Genomic DNA, 16,634 nt, shown 5'->3' with positions numbered 1-16,634 from the left:
TGAGATGTTCACTTAGCAGATATTAGAGATATCTCTCAGCTATAGAGATTAGGGGCTTTCTTCTTGATGTATTCCAGGATCTTGGTTGTTTCATCCTGTATAGTGGCTCTGATGCTCACTAGTCCTCTGCCGCTCTCCTTTCAAATTGCAAAACTAGCTAGAAATGACAATAAATGTGTCAAATGTTTGCTGGCAATATTCTAGATACATATGAATGACAACACGAATATTTATGAACAGTTTTTTTTAACTTTAACTAAGTTTTGATCAGGCATGGACGCAGACACCTACCATGACACATCTTCTCCCAGCTGATCCGTGACGCCGCCCGGCTCTTGCAGCAGCATGGACAGCGATGAAGACAGTGTGGACGAGACTGTAGAAGGTTTGTATCAACACCTTTCAGATATGGTACAAGCAGGGGACAGTTATATTACAGTCTAAACTCAGTCTTTCTTCGACCTCTTATAAATTCGTCCGTCAGTCTGTCGGTAGGCCCTGTCGGTGTTTCTGAAAGCCGGGGGCTTTAGTTCCAGGAGGAGTCCGTTCGAAAGGCGAGCGAGTCAGTGAGCCGCCAGCAGCGTGCCCGCTTCTAGCACTTCCACCGGGCAGAGTTTCAAATAATCCACATTTAAATAATACTTTTAATTTGGAGTTTAACATAAATAATAAATAATTTGTGCATCAAACTGGTAATATGGTTTCAACCTTCATTTTTTTTGTTCAGAGCTAACAGTCTATAGCATAGATTACATTACTTCAGTTTGTGATGCAATGGTTCTTCTAGGTAAAACAAAGTACTACATCAAAATCTTAATCCAGTTATAGGAATGAAGCCAGAATTATTCAACTAAGTAAACTATTTTGTCACAATCAATATTCTAATAAATGTAAAGAGGGAGAGCGCTGGTAAATTGGGATAAGTTCATGGACTGGGATTAATTTGAGTCAGTCAGTGAAGTGATCCGGTTCACTTGACTCAGTCACGCTGCTAAAAAAAAAAACCCTGTATGGAGGTAGATTTGCATTTCCCGGTGACGTTTATTTTACTATTCTACACACCAATAAACGAACAAACGACATGTACATGATGTAATAAAAATGCAGAATATGCAAATCAGGGACGAGATCGCCGCAGGACGCAGGAGGAAGCTGCTTCAGGCTGTTTTTACTGAGAACAGTAATTATAACAAGTATGCTTGTTTAGTTCGTCAGAGAGTCTGTGTTTAACAGCTGATAGTTGATTGTGAAACAGCCGCCATGACGTATGACGGTGATAAGTAACTGTCTGTGAGGACAAACTCTGCTCCACAGGGAAGCTTCAATTTATCTGGTTCTTATAAAAACTGGGCTCTGTTTTATCATATATATTATTATACATGTCTTATAAATCAGGTAATCAAAAAGAGCACCCTAACCAAAAGGCAAAGCTGTATATTTTATATTGTTTTATTGAAATATATATATATGTGTGTGTGTGTGTTTAGGTTCATCTTAAAATGATACCATAATCCATGTTTCACATTTAGAGAGGAACAAGGCTAGAAACTTGGAAAATGCTGCATAGCATCGCAAACAGGAATGTTGGGTACCTGTCAGTTAAATACTTCAACATACAGGTAAAAAATATGGTTAATCAACAGTTAAATAATCCAGTCAGTCTATAGTTAAATAAAACAGGTAATCTTTAGTTAAACAGCTCTGGACTGCCACCTCTGGTTGTCTTCCCGACGGTTTGGACTTTCACCCCTAATGATACTTGTTTTCGATCTCTGTTTGTGATGCCTGGGATTTGTGAGTTTACACGTTGTCTGATGTATGCTGGCATTTGTCCCTGTTGAGTTTTAAAACATGAAACCAGAGCCTAAAAATTGACTCTAAAAGTGATTGGAGGCCAGTGTAGCAGATGAATACCTGGAGGACTTGGTCAGTAACCCTGCAGGCACATTCTGAACAATCTGCAGATGATCTAAGGAGGCTTTATTAAGGCAGATGATCAAAAAATTGCAATAATAAAAACATGAGCAGCCACAACTGTTAACTTTTGTACTGTGTGTGTGTGTGTGTGTGTGTGTGTGTGCGCGTGTGTGGGGCGGGGTGAGCAGGGCCGCTGGATGAAGACGGTCAGCCCCATGGTTTCTGCACAGTAACCTATTCATCCAGTGATCGTTTTGAAGGACACTTCAGCCACGGAGAAAAGAATGGAAAGGGCAAGTTCTTCTTCTTTGATGGAAGGTGGGTTAAAGATACGAGTTACAGGATGTTGTTGACCATGGCAGTGAGGTTTCATTCTTACAACAGAGAATAAATAAATAAAACACTGAATTGGGCTCAATACCTCAAATGAATTAGTTGTATTTGATTCTGATCATTTTTCACCTGTCAGATGCACTAAGTGTGAAGTAATTGGACCTATAAATAAACAAATAAAAAAATATTTGAATTATAACAACCAGTATTATGGATCATTTGGAGGCTTTACCCACTGCTCTGGAGGACCGCCTTAGTCCAGAATAGGAGTAGGAATACACAGACTAGATTTTTTTTCTATAAAGTGGGTGTTTCTAGGTCAGACAGTGCTGAAAAGAGCCCAACAGCAGTTACACATATTTTTTCTGCACGTGGGTTAGTAAAAGCTTGCTTAAAGTAGAAATGTGGAGTAAACAAACATGTGGCACTAATTTAGCTCTGTCTGAAGCAGGATTCTCACTGCTGCTGTCTCTCTGTCCGCAGTACCTTGGAGGGTTTTTATGTAGATGATGCTCTGCAGGGTCAGGGGGTGTACAGGTACGAAGATGGGGGTGTTCTCAATGGGACGTATGTGGACGGCGAGCTCAACGGGCTTGCTCAAGAGGTGGATGGAGAGGGCCGCCTGGTGTTCAGGGGCCAGTACCGAGACAACAGGCACTGTGGGGAGTGCTGGGTGTACCACCCTGTGAGTGACTGCAGAACTCTGACAGCCAAAAGGTCCAAGTAAAAGACATGACACCTGGATCAGTGTTTGTGGTGTTCTGTGGTGTTTTAGGACGGGGGCTGTCTGTTTGGGGAGGTGAACAAAGACGGAGAGATGACCGGTGATTCTGTAGCTTACATTTACCCAGATGGCTGCACAGCTCTGTATGGAAGCTTCGTGGACGGGGACTTAATCAGGGCTCGCCTGGCCACGCTGAAGTCCGACCAGACTGGAAAACCACACTTTGAAATCCCACCCAACAGTAAGTACCAAGGCCATGTTTGTTGTGTGAGTCAGTGCCGGTTCAGGATTTAAATTCAATTCAAGAACAACACATGTTAATGCTAAAAGTAATTACAAATACAAATATGGAGAGTAGAGAGTAAAGACAGCAGCAGATTGAGGAAGTGTGGAAAGTTGGTTCAACAAGAGAGGAGCCTAAGAACTGAAAGCTCTGCCTCTCATTCTGCTTTTAGAAACTCTAAGAACCACAAGTAAACCTGCAGTTTCAGAGTAAATTGCTCTGTTAAGATCTTTAATATAAGATGGAGCTTGGTTGTTGAGAGCTTTGGATGCTAGGAAGATTTTAAAATTCTATTCTGAATTTATCAGGGAGCCAATGGAGAGAAGCTAAAACTGGAGAAATCTCATCTCTCATCAGAACTCTCATCAGAACTCTGGCAGCAGCATTTTGGATCAGCTGAAGACTTTTTAAAGAGTTTTTCAATACTACTTAACCTGGAGGAAAAAAATAAGTTTGTTTCGAGACAAAGTTGACAAAGTCATTGTCTAGAAGTAGATGTGAGTCAAGACTCATCAGAGCAATGAGACATGCTACCTCCCCACACTTTCAAACAAAACCAGCTGCTTTTTGCTCCATGTTTGGGTCATATTTAGTTATTTATCATGAATATCTGATTCTTAGAAACAGGACAGATGTATTAACAATATTTAATCTTTACTGCATTATTGATAAATGTTGTGGTAATAAACAGCCAACTGGAAGTTTTTTGTCAAAGGACCGGGTTTATTTTAAAGGTTTAAACCATTAGGCCTCTGTTTCTAAATCAAGTTTTATCTTAAATCTCCATTCTGACTTTTTTTCTTTACCATAAAAACAGAAATTGTGATCATATGAAAAACAATCCCAGAACACACATTTCATTTTTTTGTTTGTTTTTTATTAAAACTATTTTTGTGTTATGATAAATGGTCAAGTTGTGAGCAGTGGTGTTTGTTCCCTACATGATAAAATAAACATTTAATATAACAGTGTCAGTGGACTGGTTCTGTAATCTAAATATTTTAAGATTTTATAATAAAAGCTGACATTAGAAAAGCAGCACAACAAAGTGTCTGACTTATGATCTAATCTGCTGGAAATTTGATTATTCACTCTGTTTTTTTAAACAGAGTGAATGTGTGAATGTCAGCTTATCTGAAGATGGCGGGTGCTTCAGGTGGTGCTTCAGGTGGTGCTTCAGGTGGCGGTGGATCTGCTCTTGTTAAATCCAGAACCAAACCAGTGATTTATACTACATCTGATGGCAAAACTCTTGTTGAAGATGAATTTTTAAACTTTCTGGTTGTCAAAATGAAGAAATTAAGCCATGATGACATCATTTTACTGGCTGTGAATCACTTTGGGTCGGAGTGGATTGAGGAATCAAAGAAAGTCCTCTTCGAACTATGTCCAAGCTCCACACAGCGTTTCGTGGCATATAAAGGCCAACAAAAGGAAGTTGTCTAAAACTACTTAATGAGGCTGGAGAAAACATTCCTCGTTTTGTTACCCACCATCTGGATGAACTTCCTCCTATTACTTTCAGCAGTGTTGATGTATCGTGTCTGCTTGGAAAGTGCTGATGTGTCCCTCATGAGACAAGCCATGTCTGCTCAAATGGATACTTGTGAGAACCTTTGGGCGGTAATGAAAAACATGCGCCAGCGCTTGTGTGTGCTGGAGCTACAAGGTACGAACGGAGGGGGTAAAGCTAACCCACCCTGTGACGACCAGCTGAGGAGTGTGGAGAGAACGGTGTGGCCAGCTGGTGGTACCGAGGAGCAAACTAATTCAAAGATTGCAGCGGGTGGAACGGTTGTGGATGACCGTGGTGCGGTGAGCGGAGCTCCAATGGATTTGGACGGAGCGAAGCCTTTGGGCTCAGGAATGGTGTCACCTGCTTGGAGTCATGTGGTTAAACATGGTTGTTGTTTAAAGCACGTTTCTGGTAAAGGCTCTGGCGAGCTAAGTTCCCAACAGTACATGCATAAAGATAAGAAACATGTCTTTGTGGGAACCAGTGCCGAAGGAAGGATTAAAGCGGTAAAAACTAAGTTGGTGAGTGTGTTTGCAACAAAATTCTGTTCTGACTTAACGCTGAGGTTACTGGCAGATTATCTGAAAGAAAAACTGCATCGGGAGGTGATGTGTAAAAAGATTAACACGACCCAGAGTCGATGCAGCTCATTTAAAGTATCTACTGAGTGTAATGAGCTGACAGAATTGTATGACCTGCAGCTCTGGCCTGAAGGCATCTTCGTGAGGCACTTTTATGAAAAGCGCAGAGCAAGGATCTCAGCTGGCTTGGAAGAGGTGAACACACCTTCTGATGGTCAAACAAGTGGGCCTAATGAGGAAGCTGCTGCTCCAAAGAGGAATGATACTACAATAGATCATATGAATTGTGTCATATAAGTGTTGCGGTTTGCGTCTTGGAAATCGTGCTGAAGATAAGGTGCGCCGGATTGTTATTGATAAACTCTTGGAGAACACTTATATACTGTGCTTACAAAAAACCATGTTATCTAAGCAGAGCCTGGAACACTTAAATTATTTTCATAGCGACTTTTATGGCACCGGGGAATCTACAACAGATCTGTCTTCTGGAATAATTACAGGAAGGATTCCTGGAGACGTGCCCATCCTTTGGCGTAAGAAATATGACGCTCACATCTTGGCTGTCAAATTAGATATGAACTGGTGTATTGCAGTAAAGATTGTTCTTAAGAACAAAGTCTTTTTGATTTTAAATGTTTATACTCCGTATGAGTGTCAGCAAAATGAAGATGAGTATTTAGCTAAACTTGGTTTTATAAGCTGATTTATTAGAGAATGTGAATACAATTGTGTCTTCATTGTTGGTGACATGAATGCTGATATAGTGGATACTTATTCCCTCTTTGGACAACACTTAGTTCAGTTTTGTCTAGATAATAACCTGGTTTTATCTACTAAAGTGAAGCTGCCAGCAGACAGTCATACATATATCAGTGAATCACGGCATACAACATCTTGGCTTGATCACTGTATATGCACTGCTGATGCACATGGAAGCATAACTAAGGTGGAGATTTTGTATCCATTGGCAACATCTGATCACATTCCTGTTTATGTGGAACTAAACTGTTAAAATGTGCCAGAGTTGCTCAGTTATGAGAATAGCACACAAAGAAGGAAGCTGATTTGGGCTAAAGTGTCCGACAAGGATATCAGGAGACATAACTTACTGCTGGATAAAAGCCTGTACAACATTACTATACATAGGGAAGCTTTGTTGTGTGGCAATGCTAACTGTGAAAATATGGTGCATAAAAATGCATTATATACTTTGTTTCAGAAGATTATTGATTGCCTGAACAATAACAGCAGTTGCCTTGCCCAAAAAAGGTCAACAAGGTGTGTGTCAGTACCAGGCTGGACAGAGTACGTCTCTGTACTGTATGCTGAGCTTAGAGTAGCCTATAAGGATTGGGTTGCTGCAGGAAAGCCAAGATTTGGAGCAACTTTGGAGCTTAAGAAAATTGCCAATGCTAGATTTAAGAATGCTGTCTGCTTTATTAAAATGAATGAACAGAGAATGCAGGCAAACTCCCTGGCAAATAAAGTCCAGTGTAATAAAGTACCTGAGTTTTGGAGGGAGATAAAAGTTCATTAATAACAGTAAGCCTTTACTGCCAGCAACTATTGAAGGGGTTACTGGGGATAAAAATATTGTGGAAATATGGAGGAAGTATTACTCTGGAATTTTTAATTGTGCAAATAGTCAGAGGTTCAATGTTGGCAATATTAACTTCAATGAAGGTATGATTGTCCGACCAGATGAAGTAGGTGTAGCTATTGAGAAAATGCCATTAAATAAAGCATGCAGTCTTGACCAAATATCAGCAGAGCACCTAAAGTATGCTAATCAAAGAGTTCATGTGTTACTTTCACTGTGCTTTACCGGTTTTCTAAAACATGGTATTCTACCTGATTCCATGTTACCTGTACTATTAGTGCCAGTAGTAAAAGATAAAACTGGGAAGATATCTAGTACTGATAACTATAGACCAAATGCCTTGGCAAGTGTATTGTCTAAACTCTTGGAACATATTCTATTAGAAAGACTTCAAGAGTATATAACAAGTACTGACAATCAGTTTGGTTTTATTAGTAAGCTCAGTACTGATTTATGTATTTATTCATTGAAGGAAATTGTAAGTAAATATAAGAGACAGAACACTTCTGTTTTTGTGTTTTTAGATGTATCTAAAGCTTTTGACAGAGTTAACCACCATAAGTTGTTTATTAAACTGCACAGTAGAGGCGTTCTTGCATATTTAATTAGAATTTTACATTATTGGTATTCCAATCAGTCTATGCAAGTTAAGTGGGGTTCGCAGGTTTCTGACCCTTTTTCTGTAACTAATGGAGTCAGACAAGGTGGCATTTTGTCTCCTGTTCTTTTTAACTTATACCTTGATAATTTGTCTATTGAAGTAGGTGACTGTAATGCCCCTTTTCCACGGGCTCTAAAGGTCCCGGCTCCACTCTACTCGGCTTGCTTTGCATGCGTTTCCACCGGCATTTTTTCAAAGCCGGTCCCTGTTTTGGAGTCGGGCCAGCGGGCCGGCCCTGCTTTCGTGGGTCATGCAAGCTTAGGTCCTGTTCACTCATTGGTCGTGGGTGTGACCAGATTGAAGCATAAGAAGAACGAAGAAAACAACGATAGAAAATTTTGAAACGGTAATGAAGTAATAGGACTATAAACAACAGCATTAGCTTACCCTGCCACGTTTCTGCCGTCTGTCCCCCAGCTGAAGGCGCTGTAAAGCCTGAAATCTCCAGCGGATAACAGCTGTCCTACTCCGCGCAACAATCGCGGCATCCAGAGCATTTCTTCCACTGCACCTCTCTTCCTGAAGTCTCAGGAGAATCCCCATAAGTTTAAAAAACAGCAACAACACAGGGCCAACGTTGTCCATAGCTCTTCCGTTGTTTACACAAATGACGCCAAGTTTTAAATCTGTATTGACTATTTGTTGTCTTGGAATAAAGTTTATTATACAGTTGTCCTGGAGATTTTCTTTTTTTTTTCCTAACAAGGTAACTTGTTTTTGTTTTAAAGGTCCTGTGTTTTCATATGACAAGTCCACGTCCACCTGTATCTCCACTCACGCTCTGCTACCTGACCCGTATGAGAGCCAGAGGTAGGTCACCTTTGTGTGGCGCCCCTCACTGACAGGTGACAGGTGATGAACGTCATATTTCCTGTCTGAATCAGGGTGTTTGTGGCCGAGTCTTTGATCAAAGAAGCTGGACAGGGACTGTTCGCCAAGACAGACGCCGAGCCTGAAACTGTGATGGCTTTTTACAACGGAGTCCGCATCACACACTCTGAGGTATGCAAAATAAAGGAATTTGTTTCCATTGTCCTACAAAAAGATTTAAAGATGTTTCCAGACCAGGGAGGATAGCCCCACCAGAGAGTTTTAGGTCTGGGGTTTAGGTTCTCTTCCCAATGGGACATGCACAGAAAATGTTTAGAGGGAGGCTTCCTAATTGGACACTCAAACCGCCTCAGCTGACTCCTTTTAGATGAAGAGGAGCAGTGTCTCTACTTCGAACTCCCCCCACATGATGGAGCATGATGGGTTGGCTTCAAACCTCCATGCCTCCTCAGTCCATTCAGAAGTCACACCGTGGCAGACAGAAGGAGTCTCTGTCCTGGCTTGAAGTGTTTTGTGAAAGTGCCTATTAGGACAGTCCCATTGTACTGTAACCCTGATTCTGGATTCTCCAGGTGGACAGTCGAGACTGGGCTCTGAATGGAAACACCATCTCACTTGATGAAGATACTGTGATCGATGTTCCGCAGCCATTTGACCAGATGGATAAATACTGTGCCTCTCTGGGCCATAAGGCCAACCACTCCTTCAACCCTAACTGCAGATATGAGCCGTGAGTTCAAACAGACACAATTACAAGACAAAGCGGACACCCATCACACTTTGGTTTTAATAAAGATGCACAGCTAGATGTAACTACTTTCAAATGCAACACTTAGTCATTTACTTTCTGTACCCAATCCTGTTCAGAGTGGTGGGTGTGGAGCCTATTTCAGCAGGCAGTGGGTGAGAGGGGGTGCATCCGGGACAGGTCAGCAGACCACAACAGGACTAAACACACACACACACTTTGGGCCACATTAGACTTTCCAGTTAGCCTAACCTGTATGGTTGTCAAGTCCAGTCAGTATTTTTTACCTATGCAGTCAGACATCAGCTGGAGTTTGGTTTAATGCACATTAAAGACATAGGATGATATACATCACATCAAACAGGTCATTACACGCAGGACAATGTAAAAACAAACATCCATTAATCTGTTGACAAGGTGTCAACTGTTTGGTTCACATCATTTAACCTTCCTATGGTGTTAGGGTCCCTACGGACCCGTTTTGAGTTTTAGCATGCATAAAAGTACTTCATACATTTGTTTTTTGCGTTGAAACTTTTTGACTTTGTCAGGGACTTCCATTTAAACAAAGTAAAATAATTTTTTTTTTTTTTACTAAATTATAAAGTGCTCTGGTGAAAAAATGACTTTTGTGGTGTTCGGGTCATTTGTGACCCGGTTAAAATTTTCGATTATAAAACAATAAAAAAATGCCAAAAATTAAATCATAAACACACAATCAACCAACAGCCTCTTCCTCCAACCACTTGAAGTTCATTTAGGGGCTTTTCTCTTTGCCTTTTTGCGAGAACAAACAAAGGGAGACATGTCCAGGCTTGTCAAGCCATTTGAGTGTAGACGTGGTGACTTGCAGAGTACACATCTCCAATTCACAGGATGCAACAATGAGAAGATTCACTGTAAATGAAGCTTTGGATCACATCTTTGCTGCAAATGAGGCAGAGGACACACAGGATTTTAGCGATGGAGATGAGCAGGCCTCTGAGAACGAAGATGATGTGGAGTACCAATTGGAAGAAACAGACACAACTGATCAGTCTGAAGAGGAGGTCACTGGTGCTGAAGCTGCTCCTGCTGAATCATTCCAATCCAAACGTGGCAACATCCGTTGGAGCACAGTTCCTCCTGATGTGCATGGAAGGACAGCTGCTGCAAACATCATCAAAATGACCCCTGGGGTCACGAGGTTTGCTGTGACAAGAGTAAGTGACATCAAGATGTGCTTTGATCTTTTTTTGCCATTGTCACTAAAAAAAGTCATAATTGCTATGACAAACCTTGAGGGGAAAAAAGTCCATGGCAACACTTGGAAAGACATTGATGAGACGTACCTGGATGCCTACATTGGTGTTCTCCTCCTTGCTGGAGTTTACAGATCCAGCAATGAGGCAACTGAGAGTCTCTGGAATGCATCAACGGGCAGAAATATTTTCCGGGCAACAATGTCTCTTCGGACCTTTCAGATGATCTCAAGAGTCCTCAGATTTGACAATCGAGACACCAGAGCAAAATCTGACAAGCTTGCTCCCATCAGGGATGTTTGGGAGAGATGGGTGCAACTCCTTCCACTGATGTTCAACCCAGGGCCAGAGGTGACAGTGGATGAACGTTTTCTCCCTTTCCGAGGAAAATGCCCGTTCCGGCAATACATGCCTAGCAAGCCAGGCAAATATGGCATAAAAATCTGGGCAGCCTGTGATGCTAAAACAAGCTATGCGTGGAACCTACAGATTTACACAGGCAAATCTGCAAGCGGCATCCCTGAAAAAAACCAAGGAAAACGTGTAGTCCTCGATTTGACTACTGGACTGCAGGGTCACAACATCACTTGTGACAATTTTTTTTACCAGCTATGACCTTGGACAAGAACTTCTCAGGAGGAAACTCACCATGGTGGGCACAGTAAAAAAAAATAAACCTGAGCTGCCTGCTGAAATGTTGCTGGTGAAGGACAGGGCTCCACTTTCCTCCAAATTTGTTTTCACAGATACCACCACTGTTGTTTCATACTGTCCAAAAAAACGACGGAATGTGATACTGATGTCCACTCTTCATAAAGATGCTGCCGTGTCATCAGGAAGTGACAAAAAGCCCATAATCATCCTGGACTACAACAAAAACAAAGGAGGAGTGGACAATCTGGACAAGCTGACTGCCACCTACACTTGCCAGCGAATGACCAGGAGATGGCCAATGGTTGTGTTTTACAACATCCTCAATGTGTCTGCATACAATGCATTTGTGTTGTGGACCCATATTCACCAAGGGTGGAATTCAACCCAAAACACCAAGCGGAGAATGTTTCTTGAGGAGCTCGGGAATTCCCTTGTCAAGCCGCACATTGAGCAACGGGAACGGGTGCCCCGAGAGCCAGCTGCTGCAGACTTGGTCAGACAGCTGCAGTGGTCACCAAACACGCCATCCACATCCACAGCAACAAGAAGAGCATCAGCATCACCTTCCCCCTCAGCAGCCAGCCCTGCCTCAAGCACTCCATCCACAGCCACAATGCCAGTGAGACCACCTCGCTCAAAAAGAAAGAGGTGTCAGGTCTGCCCTAGCAATATGGACAGAAAAACCTACATAGTGTGCTTCACCTGCAACAAATATATCTGTAAAGAACACACTAAAAGTGTCACTTTTTGCAACACATGCATCTAAACACACACACACACACACAGGCATGTTCTTTGCACAGAGTATTTATAGAACAAGTACTTGATTTCTTTAGATGTGATTTTCTCAATTGGTTGTTTATTTGACCTTGCAAATCTTTGTTTTATTGTAATTTGTTATTATTTATGACTGTTCTGTTTTTCATATTGTTAAATATTGTATTAAAGTTCTATTGTGTGGGAAAAAAAAGACTTGTTTTTGCCCTTTTCTTGAAGTAAATATATACGGGTCCAAAATGACCCGAAACACCATTGATGTTGCTATATTTGATAATATTAAAATTAAAATCTTTTTTTTGTTGAACATTTAAGAAATGTGTTTTAATATCTCTCAGTTACACTCAGGTAACAGAACAACTGATTATTTTGTTGCCTTCTTCTCTTAAGGTTCATTTGACCACTTTTTAGACATTGAAAACGAGGGGTATTTTGTTAAAACAAAGGCCCAGGGGGCCACAAAAACATATTAAAACCAATCTTTTCATGGATAAGGGAGCCCAACCAGCTAAACAAGAGTTAAGAAAAACATTGGATGATAAAAGATTGTTTTTAGGGCATTTTATGGCTGATTTAATACACGGGTCCAAAATGACCCGCTAACACTACAGATGGCAGGAGAAAGCTAACACCAGAGGAAGGTTAATCCTAGCAGGTTACTGCAGGTCAACATTGGACAGACAGACAGATAAAGACCAAAGGGCAGTATATTATTAAAGACCTTTGGAGGGATCTGTCCTGGTGGACAGAACAGATAATGAGGGCCTTTACTTCCTGAGGAGATCAAGTAAACTAAAGGTAGGTAGGTAATCCTGGTCCTTGAGGGCCACCATCCTGCATGTTTTACTTGTTTCCCTGCTCCAACACACCTGATTCAGTGGTTAAATCCCCTCTTCATGTTCTGCAGAAGCCTGTTAATCACCCATTTATTCAAATCAGCTGTGTTTGAGCAGAGAAACAAGTAAAACATGCAGGAAGGTGGCCCTGGAGGACCAGGATTGCCCACCCCTGGTCTATAGTGACTTATAAGAAAAAGCTTTAGGCAAAATCGAATCAAAATCCATCAGGCAATCCTAACTTCTCGTGCAGCTTTTCCTTTCTACCTGAGCTGTCATGTGAGCGTCTCTTCGGACAAATCCTGCTGCTTATTTCGCTGTCTCTGCTCAGAGATGCAGCTCAGGCCAGCTGAGGGAGCCCAAAAAGGGGCTGCGACAAGTCAGGAAGTGCACCCTTTGTAGTTTCTGTTTCATCTTTGCTTGGTTTCTTTTGGCTTGTTGGGGCGGCAGTGGCTCAGGAGGTAGGGGTTCGTCCTGTAACCGGTGGGTTGCTGGTTCAAGCCCCCGTTCTGTCCACTTAAACCTGCCTTGCCCACTGGTGGTGGTCAGGTGTAATTACAATGTAGCTTACCATCAGTGTGTGAATGGGTGGATGACTGATTGTGGTGTGAAGCACTATGGAGTCCTCTGACTTGATAAAGTGCTATACAAGTTCAGGCCATTTATCATTTGTAAGCCAGTTCCTGAGCCAGTCATAGAGTTTTGTTTCAGAACACAAATCCTGCTGCTCCACTTTCTGTCTCTCCTGCAGAGGTGCTGCTCAGGTCTGTCTCAACCAGGAGCGAGCTCCGAGGGGCTGATGTCACTTCTATCAGCGAGCTCATAAAGCAGCTAAAACATTTTGTTCACTCAAACCTCTGTGTAAGCGTTACATCCACAGTTCATCGTTGAGCAGACACGCTGGGATTTTGGCCTGTAAGCAGGTTTTCATAAGCAGGCCTCTGATGACAGAAGGTCGGACGGGTAGGTTAGCTGTAGCAGAACTGCTCCTCCCTGGTGCCTACAAGTGGAGAACTGGACTCTGTGTGTGGCTGAGCTCCTGCAGAGGGCATGCTGGAGGGCATGCTGGGCCTGGCATCAGTTCTGATGGTTCAGAGCCCTCAAGGAGAAACACCGTGACTCTTTTCTGCTTCAAGTAGCTAAAGTTTGTCCTGGAAGTCTCTCAGCTCACAGCCGTTCACTCCTGAATAGAATGTAGTTTAATGTCTCACTCACAGCCTAATAAGAACAACGCTCACTTAAACATATTGTTAACATTCTTGTAGCAGCAGTTTGTCATCTGAAGAGGCACTGTGACATTTTTACTTAAATCCGCTCGTTTTTTTTTTCTCTGTGAACTGTCATTTTATTTTGCGTTGTGTCATGGCTAGTTCAGGGGTTTCCCTCTTGTTCAGTAAGGAGTGGAAAACTGTTTTTTCCTCTAAATAAATCCCATACTTTGCCATGAAAAGCTTTTCTCAAGGAGAGTAATCAGATTACAGTTTGAACCTGTTAGCCTAACCCTCGTCTTGGTTCGAGGTGTTTCTGCTTCAGTGTGAATCCAGGTGGTTAACCAAAGAACCTTTGAGTGACTGACTTTACATGTTTTTGTTTTTCTGTCCAGGTATGTCCATCCTCGTTTTGGGCCAATCAAATGCATCCGAACCTTGAGGTCTGTGCAGAAAGATGAGGAGCTCACTGTTTCGTACGGTTATGACCTCGAGTCGACGGGACACAAAGGCCCAGAGGCTCCTGATTGGTACAAGAAGGAGTTTGAGTTGTTCCAGCAGGTACAGGTGGCTCTTGCTGGCCAGTGAAAACTCAGATCAGTACCAGAATCCAGGAGGATGTGTCCTGTAGCTGCTGACCGTCTCCATTTTCTGGGTGAGTTGGCTTTAGAAGAAATGCTGCGAGTGTTTTGGCTGAATGATCCGTTTTGGCCAGAAGGACACCAGAACTATGCAAGGAACCCAAAGATCTTTGAGGAGCTGAGTTTAAACTGGAGACGCAAAACTGCCCTATTCATTACAAACGTAAAGGCCATTCAGTGTTTCCTGCTCAGAGGCTGACCTTTGACCTTTACAGGATTTATCTGTTTACATCTGTTGAGCTCAATCTAAAACATCGGACATTTTACAAGTTCACATAACTTTATAGGTCTATTTTTGACAGAAAAAAAGAAAATATAATGAATATTTAATATTTGCATATTTCCTGATATTTGTAAATATTCTCCAGACCCCTGAAAAATAAAATCTTTGTTTGACCTTCCATGTCTGTAAGGTCATTATCTGTTCCTCCTCAACAATAAAAGTCATCATTTCAGGCTTCTGTCTGTGCTAACTCCAGGTGTTCATCTCGTAAAGTGTTTACGTTTCTGCTCTAAAGATAAAAAAAAAACAACCTATAGGGTTTCTATTCAGTCCTGAAAAATCTGGAATTGGTTTTTAGTATTTTCCAGATCTGGATAAGGATGGAAAAAAAGAAAGTTAAAAAAAAACATTTGTGTTTTTAAATGATTGTTCAGACTTTATAACCCATCTTGTCCTCCTGTCAGATGAAGTTATTGTAGTGGGTGATGTTACTGTCTGTACAGGTGTTGAGAGTGATGTTCTTTCTGCAACTTTTAATGCTTTACTTGGTGTCACTGAACTGGTGGCAGAATGTCCACATTTAAACACTGGATCTTATTTAACTCATGGTATCAGAGCAGCTGGCTCTGATTGAAATGGTTATCACTGAAAGTACCTCTCTGGTCATGTAACCAGATTTACAGAATGGTTTGGGCATCATTTCCTGTTTCTCTCAACTCCAGTGAACATGGTGGAAGGTGAATGTCCTAATCTTAGCCAGTCTGTTACAAATGGATCCTCTTCCTGACTTCATCCACCTTAGGATCTGTCTTTGATTCTGTAACTCTATTAAAGAAGAAGACTCCTGGAACAACTCCTGCAGGAGTCCTGAAACTCTTAGAACAAGGCTCCTAAAATGAAATCTGAACTCTGTTAGTCAATCAGGTGCCTCTTAGTTGTTTGATGACCTAAAGCTGCATGCCAGTGTTAAAAACCCTGCAAATTATGAATGTGGTCCGAGAAATGCCTACAAGTGCCTAATTTTATAGTTTAAACCCTAAATATGGTCCTAAAACACACAGTTTTCTTTTTTATAAGTAATGTAAATACAGTAATAATTTCATGAAATACACTGTAAAAAACATTTAAATAAAAGTACTAAAAGTAAGTAAATGTACAGGTATTCACAAATAAAGAATGATACTGATTGAAAATGATGATGATGAATTAGCTGTGCAGTAAGATGGTCTGTAATGAAGATGAGCAGGATTTTCAGCTCCTCAGGTAGCTCCTCTTCTGGTGCTACAGGAAGATGGCTGGGCTATGGTAATTTATGGTAATATTTATGTTTCAAAAGTAGTAAATTATATTGTTCCTAACAATTAGGTGTTAAAATGCATTAAAAATGATACATTGCCATGACAAAAAGCCAAAAGAAATTGCGGAGGATATCTGGGTTTCTAGTTCTAAGGAGAAACATGCGAACTCTGAACGACAACTTTACGAGGTTTACTGTAGAAACAAATTTTACTTGTCCTAAACTCTGAGTCCACATGTTTTTAATCATTTAAAATCCTTAACTAATGAGAAGAATGGTGATAGTTTACATTGACAGTCAGCTCAGCATTAACACCATCTGTTTTCTCTGTAAATGCACCTAAAACACTAATTCCAGTTTCTGTTCGTTTTTCTTTTATATTAATGCACACAGATAGTTGTTAACTATTATTATTATTAATGATAATAATAATATTATTTATCTAACTGATGAGAGGGGAGGGATGGGGTCTGGACCTTTTTATGTTCTTTGAACATGTAAAAACAGTTCGTGTCACTCCGCTCCATACCAGAGGTGGCGGTAGTGAGCGCTGGAGTTGTTTG

The 16,634-nt window shown here is 41.3% G+C and overlaps 1 protein-coding gene across 1 annotated transcript; it reads left to right on the top strand.

The window, feature by feature from the left end:
* The first annotated feature begins 240 nt into the window (after nt 1-240).
* Nucleotides 241-15,012, top strand: setd7 (SET domain containing 7, histone lysine methyltransferase). Its single transcript, XM_017423087.3, has 8 exons — nt 241-385; nt 2,106-2,235; nt 2,734-2,935; nt 3,026-3,215; nt 8,344-8,425; nt 8,500-8,617; nt 9,019-9,176; nt 14,306-15,012. The coding sequence occupies exons 1-8, from the start codon at nt 346-348 to the stop codon at nt 14,496-14,498; spliced, it is 1,113 nt and encodes a 370-aa protein (XP_017278576.1). The 5' UTR covers nt 241-345; the 3' UTR covers nt 14,499-15,012.
* Nucleotides 15,013-16,634: the final 1,622 nt, after the last annotated feature.

Source organism: Kryptolebias marmoratus, linkage group LG9 (genome assembly GCF_001649575.2).
Source record: "Kryptolebias marmoratus isolate JLee-2015 linkage group LG9, ASM164957v2, whole genome shotgun sequence".
In the NCBI taxonomy this organism is placed as follows: domain Eukaryota; kingdom Metazoa; phylum Chordata; class Actinopteri; order Cyprinodontiformes; family Rivulidae; genus Kryptolebias; species Kryptolebias marmoratus.
Note: the sequence above shows the minus strand (reverse complement) of the source record. Positions and strands in the feature narration are given on the sequence as shown.